Source organism: Oreochromis niloticus, linkage group LG23 (genome assembly GCF_001858045.2).
Source record: "Oreochromis niloticus isolate F11D_XX linkage group LG23, O_niloticus_UMD_NMBU, whole genome shotgun sequence".
NCBI classification, from domain to species: domain Eukaryota; kingdom Metazoa; phylum Chordata; class Actinopteri; order Cichliformes; family Cichlidae; genus Oreochromis; species Oreochromis niloticus.
Window position 1 is genome coordinate 10,099,734 of NC_031986.2, and position 18,660 is coordinate 10,118,393.

Sequence of the window (18,660 nt, forward strand, 5' to 3'; positions counted from 1 at the left end):
TTGCCTGAAACCATTTTAAGCGAAATGAGTGCAGGTTTAGCAGCAGAGACATGGTTTCCTGTGCCAGGGATCAGTTCACATTTCATTGTTCAAGCCTCTTAGAGAGAGATAAGCCTCAGTGAAAAGGTTACAAGGTCAGGAAAAAGAAAGAGAAAACCAACTGCTTAAATATGTACCATGAGTAAATATCTGTCTAGACCTACAAATAAATCACATGTTTTTAAATGATGTCTGCAGATTGATACACTATTTAGTGTACGTAAGCGATAACACATTGCTCCAATTAAGGGAAATTTAGCTGATTGAGACATGCAAAGTTTTCATTTAGTCTACTTTAAGTGCCCTTTCTAAAACTGCAAATAGGAAAAACTACACGTGCGGCACCCCTGGAAGGCTGTACCATCCTCAGCTTGCTTAATTTGTACATAAAAGGGCATTTAACCTTAGCAAATTGCCCATAATATATCTGTGCTTTTTATATGCTAAGTGGTTTTAGTCTGTTCAGAACTTAATTAATACATGGATGGCTTTCATCTTTGAGATCTCATCCGTGGGATTTTTTTCATAATGAAAAATCCTACTTTCTCTTCCTGCCCTCAAGCATGGTGCGGGACTTAGCCTCAACTCAGTTAGTTCAAACCAATGACATTTTTTGTATCGGACCAATACCAAGCAACTATAGGGCCAATATTGCAGATACCGATACCAAAGCAATATTAATACTTTTAACATGTAAAGGTAGGTTATGTAGGGAAACGCAGTGCATCATGATTTATGAGATGATCGAAATTAATTTGTAAATTCTGATCACTAAATCACTGTATCTCCAAAAGTTGATTCTGTTCATCTGGACGTAGCGTTTTGTGAGAGAAACGTTTTGTCACTCATCCAAGTGACTTCTTCGAAGAAGTCACGTCCAGATGAATAGAATCAACTTTTGAAGATTTACTTACCTGGATGATTGAGCATGCATCAAGATGTTAAATCACTGTATGTTTTACTTTTCACAATAATAGCTTAATATAATAAAACACACCCTTTACCTTTTCAAGTAGTTGGACACTTTTTTTTACAACAAAAAACCCCCACATTTATTTCATATAATTCAGTGGGCCACATACTGAACTTAGCAGATACAAACAAAGTATTGAGTTTCGCTAGTATCGATCTGATATCAGTACCAGCCTTGAGATCAGATGCTATTTGGATCCGCCCACACCTGCTTGTCCACACCTGGATTAATGGGAGACTGTTCAAGCCCAGTTCAGGTGTTTGCATTTGGATTTCTGCAGCATGTGCATCGTATATGTAGCACTTTTAGTTCCTAAAGTCGATTGTACGTTGGAGAAATTATTCAAGTGAGTGATGTTTTTTTCAGGTATTGCCTTTGTTTTTCATTTGCTTTAAAGCCCCCCAGTCACGTGTATCAGTCAGCTGAGTGGGAACCCTATAGAAAGGCGTTTAAGTTAATACATTGTACCCTATTTCCTTAAACTGATGTGCTAATCCTGAAGCTTTCTGAGGGATGCAGCTACAACAAACAAATTTGGTTTAACGATCAGTTTGCAATTCAGTTTCGTTTGGATTTTAAAAAAAATGTTCAAATACTGACATCTTCTGGTGAATCTTTGAAACTACACCATATGTACGGTGTCCCCGAAAGCGCATTTCAAGCAGTTTCATTGCGCTTTTATGTGCTGCCTTCACTGTCACGCGGGACTTTTGTGATTGTAGTTGTAAGACTGCGGCAATTCACGTGCAAGAGCCATAGTTTCCAGCTTGAGTTTGTAATGAAAGTGCGTGGAGGGGGCTTTATAAATGCATTTGACTCGCCGCCTCTGCACCTGTTATCCACAACCACAAGTACGCGCGTGACCCACGCGTGGTCCCGCGCGGTGTCGACTAGAGAAATTACGAGCGGTCCTTGAAAGCAGCCAAAGCATCAGCAGCAGTAGGAAGACTAGCAGCATTTCATCCCACAACAGCGCCATCCTTCCACAGTGTGTTTTGGTGGGAGAGCCTTCACAGGGAAGAGTCTGGCAACGAAAGGGTTAAGGGGTTTACAGGGTTCAGATCGATGCCTCCTCTCCCACACGTCGCCATGAACAAATGAATTCGCGGGGAATTAAATATCAATTTCACAAAGGAGAGCGAGTCCTGTGCTTTGAACCCGACCCCACCAAGGCTAAAGTGTTGTATGACGCTAAGGTAAATGTTTTGCACAGAAAGATGCAGACTGGTCGGATTTTCGACTTTGTATAAACGTGTAATTCATTCTGGGGGGAAAGCAGGGTTGATTCTTTAAGCTGTGGGGCTCTAAATTGAGCTTGCGATGGCTGCTTAGGCCACAGGAAAATACGCTTGCACAAATTGGTGTTTTTCGCGTGGTTTCCGGGTGTGTTTGATTAACTGTGTGTCGCTCGCGGGTCACAATTTGAAAAATGTCAACACAACTTTGAGGTTTTGTAATGTTACCGGTTTGATTGTGTGGAGGAGGCTGCTGAAAGGGGAATTTCACATGAAAATGTTTCTGTTGCAGTCAGTTAGCATTAGAAGCACCTTTAAACAGCATTAAGGGAGTTATTAGCCGGGCGGCTTGCCGTGCAAAGCAGATTAATGTCAACACACCAACCAACAAGCGCACCACGACAGCACGGCTGCTAACTTTGCACACACAGTTGTCTGGCTATTTCAGTTTAGTTGTTTGCTGGCTTTTTTTTTTTTAAGCGGGCTAAAATTGTCCAGCAGACTGGTGGCTATTCTATTGTGCTGCCTGACTAGCTGGTAAGCTAACGCTCCAGGAAAGCTACAGTCTTTACTCCACTCTAGCATGGCTGTTGCTAACCTGAGCTAGCTAGCAGTTAGCATTAACAGTTGTGTGCAGTTGTCGTACTATATTATATTAAATTATTATTCTTAGTGTCAGAGTGTAGCTGATTTACGTGGATATTTTTTTTTTTTATCCTGATAAACCTGTAAATATTTAGCTTTAGTTATAAGTTGGGTAACTACTGTTTTATTATGACAGGTTCAAGGGTAAAGGGTTTATCTACACTTGTATGTACTTTCTATGGTCTAAAATCCTTCCATAGCTTGATGATTGATGATGATTGCATTAACATCAAGATTCTGCTGAGTCTAGATGTTACAAGTGTCAAATCCTGATTTGCAAAGTAATAACAGTCATAACCTAGAGAGTTACAAGTGCAAGAGATTTTTTAAATTGTAATAGATTGAGTATTGCACATAACTTAGTTATTACCTGCATATGAAGCTAAGCAAATGGACTTTTTGCATCATGTCTTGGGGTGTGATAGTATTCTGATATTTTGCGTGGCGGTATCTGGTGTTCCTGTATCGCTGCGATATGAGTATTTTGTTAAATAAATTAAAATACCGTGGGAAAAGAACAAGAGCTCATCTCGTACACCACCATCCGGTGATATTGTTAGCCGTGATATCGTTAACTTACATTAAATTGGCTCACCCTAACAAAACAACCAACACTGGACAGGAGGTAGCTTTGTCAAGGTAACGGCTCAGTCACACAAGTAAAACTAAGACAGAAATCTCTTTACAGCTATAATAATAGTAATTGCTGATTGTATTTCATTTTTTTTACATTCTGCAAGCGCAACTTATGGTGACTAAACGGTTGCTCAGAGCTTGAGGGTGTTGCGCATGGGGCCACTTTTGATCTGAAGGTCGCCTGATTAGAGGCAACCTTTCTGCAAACAGTTACAGTATGACTTGCACTGACAGCAGACACTCTCACAGAGATTGTTAAAGGTTTGCAAATAATTGCAGTCTAACTTAGAAATGCAGACCAATTGCCAACATGTTGCCATCACTCTGAAAGAGTCTTTGTCAATGAGCACAACTTGAGGGGACTCGACTGGCTGCTGGTTGGTTGTATTCTGGTTTTATTCCTATAGATCAGGAAGGTGCTGAGTGCAAATGTAATGGTTAAATGTGAATTTCTGTCTATGTAGACAGCAACAGATATGTGGTTTTTGAAGTTATCTTCTGTTTTATCAGAAACGGATTGCGTGTAATTGCCAGTTTGACCCCATTCATCTTATGGCAACATTTGTGGCAGGTGACAGTGACAACATGTAAACATGCTGTGGTGACAGTCTCATTTTGCTGCAAATGAATACTTAAAGTGAGATGACTTTCTTAATGAATAAAAAAAGATATAAGTAACAGAGGTGATAAATCACAGTATATGCTATTGCAATACTCAGCATGTAATATGTCCTGATCAGTTTGCTCAGTCTGCTGGTGTTCAATGCTGCGCCACCTGCAGACCACAACAATGTACACTGTGCTTGCCACAAATAAGTGATACAAAATCTGTTTGTTGGTCTGCTAGTGGCTAATATGCAAATTCCTTATTATTCTTCTTGTACTTGAACCCTTTATTGATTATTAACCATCTCCATCTTCATCCGCTTTATCCGAGGCCGGGTCGCGGGGGCAGCAGCCTAAGCAGAGAAGCCCAGACCTCCCTCTCCCCAGCCACCTCCTCCAGCTTATCCGGGGGAACACCAAGGCGTTCCCAGGCCAGCCGAGAGATATAATCTCTCCAGCGTGTCCTGGGTCTGCCCCGGGGCCTCCTCCCGGTGGGACATGCCCGGAACACCTCACCCAGGAGGCGCCCAGGAGGCATCCTTGTCAGATGCCCGAACCACCTCAACTGGCTCCTTTCGATGTGGAGGAGCAGCGGCTCTACTCTGAGCCCCTCCCGGATGGCCGAACTTCTCACCCTATCTCTAAGGGAGAGGCCAGCCACCCTTCGGAGGAAGCTCATTTCTGCCGCTTGTATCTGCGATCTCGTTCTTTCGGTCACTACCCACAGCTCGTGGCCATAGGTGAGGGTAGGGACGTAGATCGACCGGTAAATTGAGAGCTTCGCTTTTACACTCAGCTCCCTCTTCACCACGACGGACCGGTGCAGCGTCCGCATCACTGCAGCCGCAGCACCAATCCGTCTGTCGATCTCCGGCTCCCTTCTCCCATCACTCACGAACAAGACCCCGAGATACTTGAACTCCTCCACTTGGGGCAGGAACTCATCCCCGACCTGGAGTGGGCACTCCACCCTTTTCCGGCTGAGAACCATGGCCTCAGATTTGGAGGTGCTGATCCTCATTCCCGCTGCTTCACACTCGGCTGCGAACCGTTCCAGTGCGAGCTGGAGGACTTCACCTGATGAAGCCAACAGAACCACATCATCCGCAAAAAGCAGAGATGAGATTCTGAGGCCACCGAAGCGAAAGCCCTCCGCCACTTGGCTGCACCTAGAAATCCTGTCCATAAAAATTATGAACAGAACCGGTGACAAAGGGCAGCCCTGGCGGAGCCCATCACCCACCGGGAACGAGTCCGACTTATTGCCGGCAATGCGAACTAAACTCTTGCAACGGTTGTATAGGGATCGAATGGCCCGTAGCAATGGGCCAGACACCCCATACTCCGGCAACACCTCCCACAGGACACCCCGAGGGACACGGTCGAATGCCTTCTCCAAGTCCACAAAACACATGTAGACTGGTTGGGCAAACTCCCATGCACCCTCAAGTATCCTTGAGAGGATAAAGAGCTGGTCCAGTGTTCCGCGACCAGGACGAAAACCGCATTGTTCCTCCTGTATCCGAGGTTCGACTAGCGGACGAACTCTCCTTTCCAGCACCCTGGCATAGACTTTCCCAGGGAGGCTGAGGAGTGTGATCCCCCTGTAGTTGGAACACACCCTCCGGTCTCACTTCTTAAAGATGGGGACCACCACCCCGGTCTGCCAATCCAGGGGTACTGCCCCTGATCTCCACGCAACATTGTAGAGGCGTGTCAACCAGGACAGCCCTACAACATCCAGAGCCTTCAGGAACTCGGGGCGGACCTCATCAACACCAGGGGCTCTGCCACCAAGGAGTTGTTTAACTGCCTCAGTGACCTCGCCCCCGGAAATTGGCGGGTCATTCCCCTCATCCCCAGACTCTGCTTCCTCCTCGGAAGACGTGTCAGTGGGATTAAGGAGGTCCTCGAAGTATTCCTTCCACCGCCTGACAATTTTCTCAGTCGACGTCAGCAGCGCTCCACCAGCACTATACACAGTGCAGGTAGAGCACCGCTTTCCCCTCCTGAGATGCCTGACGGTTTGCCAGAATCTCTTCGAGGCAGTCCGAAAGTCTTTTTCCATGGCCTCTCCGAACTCCTCCCACACCCGAGTTTTTGCTTCAGCCACTGCCCGAGCCGCATTCCGCTTGGCCTGTCGATACCTGTCGGCTGCCTCCGGAGTCCCACAGGCTAACCAAGCCCGATAGGACTCCTTCTTCAGCCTGGTGGCTCCCTTCACCTCTGGTGTCCACCATTTGGTTCGGGGATTACCACCACGGCAGGCACCAACCACCTTGCGGCCGCAGCTCAATGCAGCAGCTTCGGCGATGGAGACACTGAACATGGTCCATTCGGACTCAATGTCCCCAGTCTCCCTCGGAATGCTGTTGAAGCTCTGCCGGAGGTGTGCGTTGAAGATCTCGCGGACTGGGGCCTCTGGTAGACGTTCCCAGCACACCCTCACTACGCGTTTAGGTGCACCGGGTCTGTCCAGCGTCCTCCCCCGCCACCTGATCCAACTCACCACCAGGTGGTGATCAGTTGACAGCTCAGCCCCTCTCTTTACCCGAGTGTCCAGAACATATGGTCGCAGGTCTGGTGATACGATTACAAAATCGATCATCGACCTGCGGCCTAGAGCGTCCTGGTGCCACGTGCACTTATGGACACTCTTATGTTCGAACAAGGTGTTCGTTATGGCCAAACTGTGATTTGCACAGAAGTCCAATAACAAAACACCGCTCGGGTTCAGATCAGGGAGGCCGTTCCTCCCGATCACGCCCCTCCAGGTCTCGCTGTTGTTACCCACGTGAGCATTGAAGTCTCCCAGCAGGACAACAGAGTCTCCAGATGGGGCACCTTCCAGCACCCCCCCCAGGGACTCTAAGAAGGCTGGGTACCCTTTTTTTAAAACAGGAAATGAATGATTACCCCAGAAAATGGTGGTGTTGGGTACTTGCTAAGTTATGAATAGATGTTTAGCAGGATTACGCTAACTGTGTGTTCATGTTGCAGGTCCTTGATGTCTTGATAGGTACAGATGAACATGGAAGACGAATCCCGAAGTACCTGATTCACTTCAATGGTTGGAACAGAAGGTAAAATTGTCCTTTCATCAGCTTTTGTAGGAAGCAGTAATGTAGCACTGCTGTCAAAGCCCGCACTTTTAATTATTTATATACTTTGCATATATGGCTGTTTTTGTAGCTGGGATCGTTGGGCCGCAGAGGATCATGTCCTAAGGGACACCGAGGAAAACCGTAAATTACAACGTAAACTGGCTCGCAAAGCTCTAGGTCGCATGTAAGTTCACGTTCTAATCATCCACTGAGTCGGAGGAATAATTATCAGTTATTACTTGATGATGAAGTTCTGAAAAATTTTGATTTAAAAAGTCCATGTGGTGTATTTCATTTCATTGCCTGCAAGTTTTGGATTTGACCTTTCGGAATGACTGTCTGTAGAAAAGTCTGAGACAGTTTTTTTTTTTTCTTTTCTTTTTGTTTCTCGGTGATAGGAAGAGAAAGGGATGGGTAAAGAGGCGTCGTCGTCAGTCTGGTACTAAATCTTCTCTGAAGACTCTCCCAAAGGAGGACGACAGCGATGACGCGTGTGAGAAATCTCTCTGCATCTCTTTGTCTTTTGCTCCCCGTCTCCCTCAGCAATCACGTTAAGCCCCGCGTGTTCTTTCTCTAGGCTTAATTTCAACTTCGGAAAGCAGCGACGGGGACGATTCTGACCCCGAGTCTTCAAATAGCGGGGACAGCACCTTCTCTGAGGACATCAACAAAATGGTAAAAGTTGACAGTGTACGTCTCAAGGTTCAAGGGCATGTAGATCACCAGTTGCATTGCAGGCCTTTAGGTAACATCACTGTCGGACTTAACTTGAAATAAATGACCTTGATATCTGTAATTTGTGGCTAATAGATTCAACTGTGGTTGTGGGAGGGATTTCTAGCTACGGAAAATCTACGCGATTGGTTTTTATTGATCCTCCATTTGTACATTTGTTTTTGTATCAGAGGGTTGAGGCAGACGTGAATGTCAAGAGGGAATGTGAGGAGAAGGTCGTCCATGTTGACATCAACATCCCCGATATTCTGAAGAAGAAACTGGAAGATGACTGCTTCTACATCAACAAGAGGAAGAAGGTGTGGACAGCAGATCCTGGGCACACACCGCTTTCTAAAGCCTATATACAAAATGTCAACAGCTCATTGGTTGTTTTTGTTCTACAAATCCATCATAATTTAGCTTGGCAGCTAAAGGACGAGTGGGCACGACTCAAAGAGTTTTGACACTGGTTTGTGTTTGGAAAGAATTGTAGGATATGGAACTGAAGCGTGTCAGTATTTGACCTCGTGTTTTTTGCTCTCTCAGCTCGTGATGGTTCCCTGTCAGACAAACGTCGTGCACATCCTGGAGTCCTACGTCAAGCACTTTGCGATCAACAAAGCGTTCATGGCCAACGAGCGGTATAGGCGTCAGCAGAGCACCACGCAGAGCGGCAGTCCACAGCCAATCCCTCCAGAGAAGAGGTTAGTATTCATGCTGTTTAAACAGGAGGGGAAATAAGGCGATCCAAGCACGCAAACCACTTAGTCTTCATTTCCAAGTGTCCAATAGAAAATGGTTAATGGGAATTATAACTGAAACGCGCTCTAATACATACAAAATTATGCGCCACTTTATTAGGTACACCTTTCTTCGAACATTTTTGATCCCCTTTTGCCTTCAGCACTGCCTTAATTCGTCATGTAAAGATGGCATTTGGTTATTTTTGATATGATGGCGTCACAGATATGCTGCAGATTTGACCTTCTGAAGGTCATCGCAGAAATGGAGACTTGGACCAGACAGTAATCCCCCTCCCCCAACCAGATTTGGTGAGCCCTTGCAAACAGTAGCCTCAGTTTTTTCTTAGCTGACAGGAGTGGCACCGGTTGTGGTCCTCTGGACATGCAACATGTTAAAAATTGAAGCAGTCTGAAGGTATCTTTCTGGGCCTTCAGACAATAATTCTGATGGCAAAAGAACCAAACGGGACAGGCGGGGGGTGGGGAGGGGGAATTGAAGCAGATGAGCTACAGAAGCAGAGATGATCTTTTTTGCACCTTGGTTGCCATGAGTGGTTATTTGTCTTTTCTTCTGACCATTCTCTGTAAACCACAGTAACATTTATCTTGTTGAAATTATCCTGAAACAGGGCACTCGAATAGCTTCCCTTCAGTGGGGCCTGTATAATCAACTTACACTTGTTACATCTCTTATTCCTTCCTGTTTTTTAATAAAGTGAGGAGCTGTGTAAGGAAATGGTCGACGGCCTGAGGATTACGTTTGACTTCACCTTACCCATGATCCTTCTCTACCCCTGTGAGCAAGCCCAGTTTAAGAAGGTCAGCTCCTCGAGGCTCTTCCTGGCCATGAATGAAGGCTCCCCCTGCTCGAGCAAGTAAGTGTGCTGCGATGAATCCCTTGCACCGCATCAGAAAGCATTGCGTTCAACTGCTATGCTGTTTATTTTATTTTTCATTGCATTTGCCTTTGCCTCCAAAGCACCCAAAGAGAACGCAGCCCAAGCCCACTGGGGCACAACCCGCCTACCCCTCAGTCCACAGACAGCCAGCCAGCCCTAAGCGACATCTCTACTACCACCCCCACCACTCCAGCCCCGACCCCAAAGCGCCGGCGCCACCCCGATATGGACTGCATTTCCTACCAGTCGCAGTCGCTGAGGCGCTCTACCAGGAACACGTCCGGAGGCGACCGTCCAGCTGAGGGAAGCAGCGGCGGTAATGAGTTTAAGTTCTTCCTGGATTTGATGTAGCTTTATATGTGTTTACACAAACTGAACTTAGAAATGCAACACATGTCACGATACAGGTGGAGGCAGCGCCACGGCGTCACCGCAGCTCAAACGGCGAGTGGTCGACACCTCATCGCAGCCCAAGTTCTTCCTTAACCTTGACAAAAGTAAGCTCCGCGTCTCGGAAAGTACTCTGTGTGATTGTAAGTTTGTAAAAATCGCTATTATGTTCTGTTATTTTCATTATTATTAGAATTACCATTACAGACAGCAGATTTGAAGCTCTGCTGTTTAGTGATATACAAAGGCCTGTACTGCAGAGATTTATACTTCAGTGGGAAATCTGTCGTAGCTGCAAACCTCTTTGAAACCTTACAGCGTAACCTGACGTGCACCTCCCCAACATTCCCTGCAGAAGTCTAAATCAAATTTGACTCATGATTTAACCCATTAGAATCCTTAGTTCGTCCACATAAGTAGACAAGTGTTCACCAGGTTCTCCGTTCTTCTTTTAAACTTTCTGAAGCAGGTTTTATGTGTAAAATGGCAATAGTAGCAACTCTCTGCTAAACTGTTGCTGTAATAGGCTTGTATTGTCACAGGTCATGGCATGCTCAAGTACCACAGAATGAGACCAAGCATTTCTCTGTAACCGTATCCTTTGATCTTGTCGCCTGTGCAGATAAAACCTCCCCAACACTGACAAACTCAGCTGCCTTCAAGAAATTTAAACAAAATGCAAACCAACAAGAAGAGTTTGCAAAAGTAGAATGAGAGGGTTCAGCTCTCGGGCTCCTGTGGAAGCAGCTCCCAGTTGGGTTCAACAACTCGCTCATAAGGGATCATTGGTGTAGTCTGGAAACTTTGTCTTTCCCTCAGAGATGCAGATTTATTTATTATGTTTTTAGGGGAAGGTTTGCATAATTACACTCACTTCCAGAAGCGGGAGACATGAGCTCCTCACTGCAGGCTTTATTGTAGCCATGTTTCCTGATTGGGTGAAGATCAGAATAACTCACTTCCTGTAAACTCACAGTGATTGTGTTTGAGTGGTAACTTTGATTTTGTAGTAACCAGTTTAGCCCAGTAGATGGTGTTATCTCACTTCTGTCCGCCCACATTCTTCCCATCTTCAAAGTCAGCAGGCTGCTCTCTGCCAATGAAGTTATTACAGTGAACTCACGTTAAATGTAAAAAAACATTTAAATTAACAAAATAAAAATAAAAACAAAACAACAGTTTTGTGAACTCTAAAAACCAACTAAAATAAAATGTAGTGGTTATATTATTATTATTACTATTATTATTATTATTCCTCTGACACGTGTCCCGTATACCGTAATAATTAAAGACTAAAACTAGCAGTGAAATTAATAAAAACTAAACATTTTCAAACTAAGCTGAAATAAGAAAATCCACTCTGGAAACTAACTGAAACTAAACTGAATTTAAAAACAACAGGTCCAAATGAAATGAAAACAAAAACTAAGCTCTAACAGTTTTAATCGTTTCCTTTGAATGTTTTTGTTGATCATCGATAGCGTGCTGTGAAAATGTCTGAATAATTAACAGAATCAGCTGATCTGTCTTTCTGGCAGTGATCTTTATTTCCTTTTATTTTCCCCGTCCCGCAGAGACTCCAGTGCACAGCGGCTCCTCTTCCCCGTTGCCTTTGACCCCAAGCAAAGAGCGCAGCGGCCCTTTCTACGGCCTGGAGAGCCGCAGAAACAACGAGCTCAATGAGGTGACGAAACTGCGTGATTATCTGGAATGTGGGAATTTCTCAAGGGCACTAGGGTCACTTTGTGTCTCGTAATGTGCTGCTGTAGATTTGTATACACCACCCAGTTGACAGGAGGTTGAAACATTGCACAAATTTCCACTCACAACTCCACTAAACTGTGCTGTTCTGTTTGCTCTGCCCAGCAGGTTTTGAGTTGGAAGCTGACTCCTGATAACTACCCTCTGAATGACCAGCCTCCTCCGCCATCATACCTGTATGGGTCACAGCACCTTTTGCGACTCTTCGGTCAGTTTCAGTCCAGACACGGTTTTTGCTAATAGCCTTTTCCCCACAGTGAAACACTCCCATAATCCCTGTTTTTGGCTTTTAGTGAAGCTTCCTGAAATCCTGGGAAAAATGCAGCTGCCTGAGAGGAGTCTCCGGGCCCTGATTAAACATCTGGAACAGTTCCTCAGGTAATTGGTTGTTAGTTAGGAGACTTAGATCAGCAAGCCTGATTCACGCTCAGTGCTGCTGGGTTCACAAAAGCAAGAGTTTAAAACGATGGACAAATCACCAGTATGCCCAAAATAACCGAGAATCACAAAAACAAAAAGGAGGAGCAAGTAAACGAGAACATGGAGGGGAAAGCTGGAGTGAGAGGGAGCACGTGTTGGAGGGAGGGAGATGAGTGGGCATTACACAAGCGCCGGAGTCTAATCTTTAAATCCTCCCGAGTGATCTTCAGTTCAGCCGCTCCCAAACCTGAGGGGATTTAGGTCCTCTGGTTCTGTAATCAAACGCACGCAGTGCCGCCTTCTGCCATCAAGCAGCGCTGTGGAGCCAGTGAGCCGAGCTCGGCACGGAGCGGGAACAGATCTCTGCTCTGAGAGCCGGCGTTGCCTCTCTTCCATCACTTAAGTGGAAAGCGTTTATAAATGGTTGTCGTTAAAAGGTCGTCAGGGAGATGGTCAGTTTGTCAGGACGAGGTGAGGAGAGGGGGACGTGCAGCAGGGAAGGATTACAGCATTCGTCTAAGCATGGGATGCATCATTTTTTTTTTTTTTTCTTTGTTTGTTTGTGCCCCTTTTCTTGTGTCAAACATCATTGTCAGCATGTGACTATTACCTCAAGCATTAGCAGTGCCTCTTGGCAAGGCGCCCCTGCAGCGCCATCAGCAGTGGGGTAAACATGTGCAGAAGGTTCTCTTAATTCACTCGACTGCTGATCGCTTCTTTGTCTTTCTCTGAAGGATCATCGTTGTGTTAAAGGGCACAGAGCTGTTCCAGGATCAGTGTTGTTCTCTGATGTTTCCTTCATTTCTAATTAATATGTTCACCATGTTGCAGTTAGTTTGTGTTCAGGATCTCACTAACATAGTGGAATATTTTTTTTTTTCTTTCTTTCTTTTTTTTTTTTATCTCTAATCAGCCTTGTGGCAGATTGTGCCGAGCGGGCAAAAACTGATTGATGTCGCAGAGAGTGATGTGCATTGCATTCTGGGATTTGGCCACACTTGATCTCTCACTCTCTCTTTCTCCGCTAGCGCGAATACGATTAAGTGTGAGGCGCACGTGTGCGGCACGTCATGGCATATGTACCTGTGTCGTTTCTGATCCAGCACCAACGATGACGACGAGGCCTAAATGTCTGGCACAAAAGAGGCCCCAAACTTTTCAGAGCAACAAATAGCTGCTTTTTAATACCGATTTTATCCTTTTTATTTAAAGTTTTTAAGACAAAAGAGTCGAGCTTTGCTTTGGTTGCTTGTCGCGCTTTCCCATCAATGTCCCATTAGTTTGTTTGTTGTTTCTTAAGTTCTGCTCTGATGAGGATAATTTGTTTGCATTGAGATTAGGAAGGCCGGTGGAGCTAAGATGAGATGGCAAGATTTAGAGGATTTGGCCGAGTGGCGGATACTAAGAAGATTCCAGATTAGTTTTCCCCGCTACTGATTAGATGGGAGGGTGGGGTGGGGTGGGGGGATTTTTCACTCTTTCCCTCTCTGGCTGTCGGTCAGTCGTCTTCTTGGTCTTTCTGTCACAGTGATTGGTTATAGGGATTGATGGTGGGGCGTGGGCTTTGTCTCCAAAATGTCCACTCCAAGGTGAGGGCAGAAGGCGACAGAGTGTGGGATTTATGTGGAGCACAGCCAGGGATATCTAGGAAAACACAGGCTGATGTCAGCCAAGACTAGGGGTGGGTTTAAAAAAATCCATCTTCAGATTCAAAACGATTTTAGCTTGAATAAAGCGATATCAATTCATTAAGTCCTGAATGGATTTTTAAATATAAATGTACTTTGCTAGAAAAACGCCAGAATCTCAGGTTAAAGCTCACAAAACTATTTCAACAACAACCAAACAGCTAAAACTGCAAATGAGAGCAGGTAAACTGATTCCTCACAAAGACGTAAACTCAAAGCGTGGATCGTTCACCCGACGACACGTACACGCCATCGGGGCTGAAAGCCGACATCTCAGATTCTGATGCTGCAGGTTTTGTCACTCTCTGACCAAAATTCACTGAACCAGCAACAAAAGAAGATCCAAACTACGCTTCACGTTTGATAAACATCGTCATTAATTCCCTCTTACTTTGGCTGTTTTGCTTCCACCATGATAAAATCACACTTCCTGCGCAGCTCTCTCTCCCTCTCTGTGTACTTCAAGAACAGTTTCCCATCTAAAATCTCTGTTTTCGGCATTATTTGCTTGCTTATTGTACACCAGTCTACCTTTGTGTACAGCGCTGTTGGCCGCTGTTTTGTTTTGTCAAAAATGACTTCGGACAAGAAAGTCTCATTTCTGCTGTTCAGTATCGAAGAAATGTAAACTTTTTAAAAATCATGCCACAATGCAAAACGCTTAGCTGTGTCTCTAATAAAACCTGTGCTTTGCTTCACTTCAGCAGTATCAGGTAATGTTCATATGTTGATTCATGGTTTTCTTCAGTTTGTGATCTACTGCAGAATAGTTTTCAGTTTTATTTGTCATATGCAAGTTAGCACAGGATCAACATTGCAATGAAATGTATTTGCAATGAAATGTGTTTTTTAAGGTTATCTGCTATAAAAATAAAAATATTTTATCCTCAGTTACTTTGACACAAAGGCATCTGCTGTGATGCTTACACCTCTGAAGTCTCACAAGTGTCAGCTTTGTTTTTATACATAGATATACAAATATGGATATGTACTGATAAATGACCAGAATTGTATTTCTGACTGAGTCAAAATTTGGACCTTGTAAATCAGAATTGAATTGATTATAGAAGTCGGTGTCTATACTCAGCCCTAGCCACCACCATCCTTGCACTGTTGTCGTGTAAGCCTGACCTGTCATGTCATCTTCATCTGAAAAAATGGCTCATTCTGAGTATTTATTTGTTCTCTATTTTGCTCTCTCTCTTTCAGGTTTCTGGCCGAGTTCCATGAGGATTTTTTTCCAGAGTCCGCATACGTGTCGGCATCAGAGGCCCACTACAGCATGAAACAACCGAGGCCGGTTTACTGAAGGAAACATGGGCCACCCACCTCTTCCTTTGCTCGTCTCTTCCCTGACCTCTAACCACCCCCCTCAGCTTGTCTAGCCCTGACCTGTCTGAGCTCGTGTTTACTGGACTAAATGTCAGCTTTCTCTGGATTTCCGATTTCTTCGCCTCTGGCCCAACATTAGCTTTCTTGGAACATTTGCTTCTACCGTCCCCACTAACCCTCGCCTATGCTCTGCGTGTGGCAATGTCACGCGCGCAAGGCCACGCCTGTGCCGCTTTGCTGTGGTTCATGTCGAGGGCAGCTTTCTGTAACCCTTGGTAAGACTGAAATCTTAGAAAACTACTAACCATCAAAGCCTCATTACGGTGCTCTGCTTGTCTGCCTTCCCGATGAACCCATTTGGGATACTCGCAAGGGCTTTGTATGCAGATTTGCTTGTTTTGGGGGTTTTTTGTCTTTAAGCTTAGCCCCGTCCAAGTCATGGCTTCCTATTCGTGGCAGCGCTGCCACCAACCTTTTCCCTGAGGCTGCATTAGGACTCTCTCTCCCTGTCCTCAATGTTTTCCTGCTTTCACTGAGCTGATCAAATTCACCGACTGTTCAAGAACTTTGATTCAGGACTGATTTCTTTAGGTTCTTGAACGTTTTATGGTCTGTTCAGTGTCCTGTGATCTGCTTTCCTGCTTTGTTTTGCATGTCTGATAACTGTCAGTCATCTGATTTTATCGTTTCTTCCCTCCTGTCAGTAAGAATCGGGCGCAATTTGTCCTAAAGCTCATCTTCAGTTAACGGGTAGTCTTAATGCACAGTTCTTCTAGACCCTGAAGCTTTTTTTGGACCAGTTCAGTTTTGAATTTTATGTACAAATGTACAATTTTTAATACAGCAAAAGAAACGATGTGCTTTACTCGTGAAATTGTGAACATGTAAATAAATGCAAAGCGCCTGTTCATCAGCATGTTATATTTCTTTGTACACCACTGGTTCACTCCAATAATACCTCAGTTTGTTTTTGCTCTCACATGCTATGCACAGGATGTCTGAATTTTTCTGTTTTATTTGAACGCTTTTGTTTCCTTCCAGCTCTGTTCATAGTTCAAATAAAGACGTTTTCTGAAGGCTTGCAGCTTATTTACATAAGCGCGAGGCAGCGAGACGACTGGGCGCCCCTGCCAGTTTTGTGTATGCGCTTCTTACACCTTGGTGCCTTTTTCACTATAAGATGAATTAGCAGGAAGCACGCAAGTGGATTGTGATGGAGCACTTTAAAGTTGGACACAGACGGGAGAATTTTATCAGCTGCCTCGACCTTGCTTGTCAGCACGCAGCAGATGATTTAAAATTGAGGTGGTGGAAGTTGCTGCCACAGCTTGACATTTTGATTCTGCCGTCTTTGTCAACAGGACTTAAAAGCGACCCTTATTGAAACTCCTGGTGCTCGTTTGTACTGTGTAAGTGTGGCACAACCGACGCTCATCCAAAGTGATAAAATGACTGAGAGAATAATATAACTACAGTAGCGGGAAGATATGTTTAACTGATGGTGTACGATACTGCCACGGCCAGCTGGACTGTTGGTCTGATCGATGTCTGCTGAATGTGGATGAGGCTCTGAGTGCTCGTCTCAAGAGGTGGCCATGTTTTTGGCAGTTATTTAGATTGGGTTGTTCTGAAACAGCACTTGATTTAATGTGTGGGGATAAGTTGGAAATATTTGTCATAGTGAAGTCAGGAATGTCACCACATCATTCAGTGGATTTTAGGAATGAGGTCAGAAGACTGTAGTCCGCAAGGCTTTTTGTCTTGGGTTTGGAGTGAGCTTACAGGGGCCACTGTGTCTGTAAGAGCAGAAAAATTCCCATCCATCCATTTTCTTCTGCTTGTCAAATTCAGGATCACATCTGAGCTCTCAGGAGATACAGGCGGGATACACCCTGGAGGTAGCTGAAGGGTCTACTTCAATGGGGATGCATGGGTTAGGAAGCCACCTAAAGTTTTTTTTGTGTTACGAAACCAAACTAAGTCGCCGTGGTAACTTATCCTGAACACGCAACTTGCTCCTAGTCGGGAGCAAGTGTAAGATTGTAAATATAAGTGAAAACCTCGTGCTAAATATATATAAGTGAAACATTTCAGTTTGATCCACTGATAAACTAAAGCAATGTCAACATTTCCTTTAGTCACCATTAATGTTTCAGAGGTGTAATCTGCAGCTGTCACCTCAGCAGTAAACAGCAGCACAGAGGGTGCATTCACTGTTACAAAAACTAATCAAAATGTGTTTTTGCAACATTAATATTTGACTGCTGAAGAAGCAGCAGCATGTTAGCACTTTACTGGTATGGTATATTCTTTATAAACTTGGCACAAAAAGGAACACAAGCTTTAAGTTGCACTTTGGCACAAGCCAAAGCAGATCAGTCAAACACGGCATGCTTGTAGACACCAACTGACCACTAAAAACAAGTCAATAGCAGAATACGCTGTTGGACAGAAGAGTGCTCAACCCACAAATCCATTTTTTTCTCACAAATGTGGGATTACTATTAAAGTAATTATTAAATGAATAAGTGAAGTCAAAGTTGTATCGCTCTGGAGCAACCAACACAACTCCAATTTCTCTCTGATCAGTTTGATTACATTCTTGCAACATTATGGGGATAAAACTTTGAGGTGAATCTAATGCTAGCTAACAAAGGCTAACAGCAGCTAACAGAGGCAAAAAACACACCACATACTGAGAGAAAAGGAAGATATCCTGAACAAGTCGCCTCAGTATCGTCATCAAACAGAAGTGTGACTCAAAACAGACTTCCTTCGCAAAGGAAAGGACATCTAGCAGTGAAACGTGGACGCTTCTCTACCGGCATTTTGACAGCTGAGGTAAACACCGGACTAACAGCCTACACTTTTCAAAGATGACTAAAAGAGACTAAAACATGTTTGTCCTACAATGGCCACCATAGCTAAGATTATGCACTCAAACTAGGAGGAGTAAGAAAACAGAATTAAGTTGACTGTCATACATCAAAAGAATGAGATCTGGCAACTCTTATGTTCTCTGGAAATTGTTAGCAAGTGTTGATGTCTTTGCTGAACCCACACAATCAATGGATGTAGCTAGATTAGCTGATAATTTGCCTTTCTTTATAGGAACCAGAGTGGTATTGATCCTTTCTTCATCTCATACAAAGAAAATTGTTTCCTCTATAATTGTTTTTGCTGTTATAAAGCAGAATATTAACATATAATTATTTAGACAAGTGAAAACATAAGCCTTATTTATTCTAATCTAAAGCTCTAGATGTCTTTCTGATGAAAAAGTTTTATACATAAATAATTTTTAGACTATTATTGTTATATAGATCTTTAAAAAACTGACAGTATATATGCTTTCTCAGTACTTGTCCTAGAAATGCTTAATATTGGGTAATGTAAAGCAATACAAATGTTTTTATCAGCCAAGTTTCTTCTTCTTGTGTAATCTACAGTTGCACAACAACACGAGAGTTAA

At 44.2% G+C, this 18,660-nt stretch overlaps 1 protein-coding gene across 4 annotated transcripts; it reads left to right on the forward strand.

The window, feature by feature from the left end:
* Positions 1 to 1,216: 1,216 nt before the first annotated feature.
* LOC100693414 (MSL complex subunit 3) lies at positions 1,217 to 16,264 on the forward strand. 4 transcript variants are annotated; one of them, XM_025903161.1, is made up of 14 exons: positions 1,217 to 1,358; positions 7,135 to 7,217; positions 7,327 to 7,422; positions 7,637 to 7,731; positions 7,816 to 7,928; positions 8,144 to 8,272; positions 8,502 to 8,659; positions 9,415 to 9,573; positions 9,678 to 9,913; positions 10,005 to 10,094; positions 11,562 to 11,671; positions 11,857 to 11,956; positions 12,042 to 12,126; positions 15,066 to 16,264. In XM_025903161.1, coding segments are annotated over exons 3-14 (1,377 nt in total). In that variant the 5' UTR covers positions 1,217 to 1,358; positions 7,135 to 7,217; positions 7,327 to 7,420; the 3' UTR covers positions 15,166 to 16,264. The 4 variants fall into 4 exon arrangements, with proteins under 4 accessions (XP_025758946.1, XP_025758945.1, XP_003440909.1 ...); XM_025903160.1 differs by lacking the exon at positions 1,217 to 1,358 and adding an exon at positions 1,923 to 2,208; XM_003440861.5 differs by lacking the exon at positions 1,217 to 1,358 and adding an exon at positions 1,925 to 2,208 and having other exon boundaries at positions 7,816 to 7,913.
* The last annotated feature ends 2,396 nt before the right edge of the window (positions 16,265 to 18,660 follow it).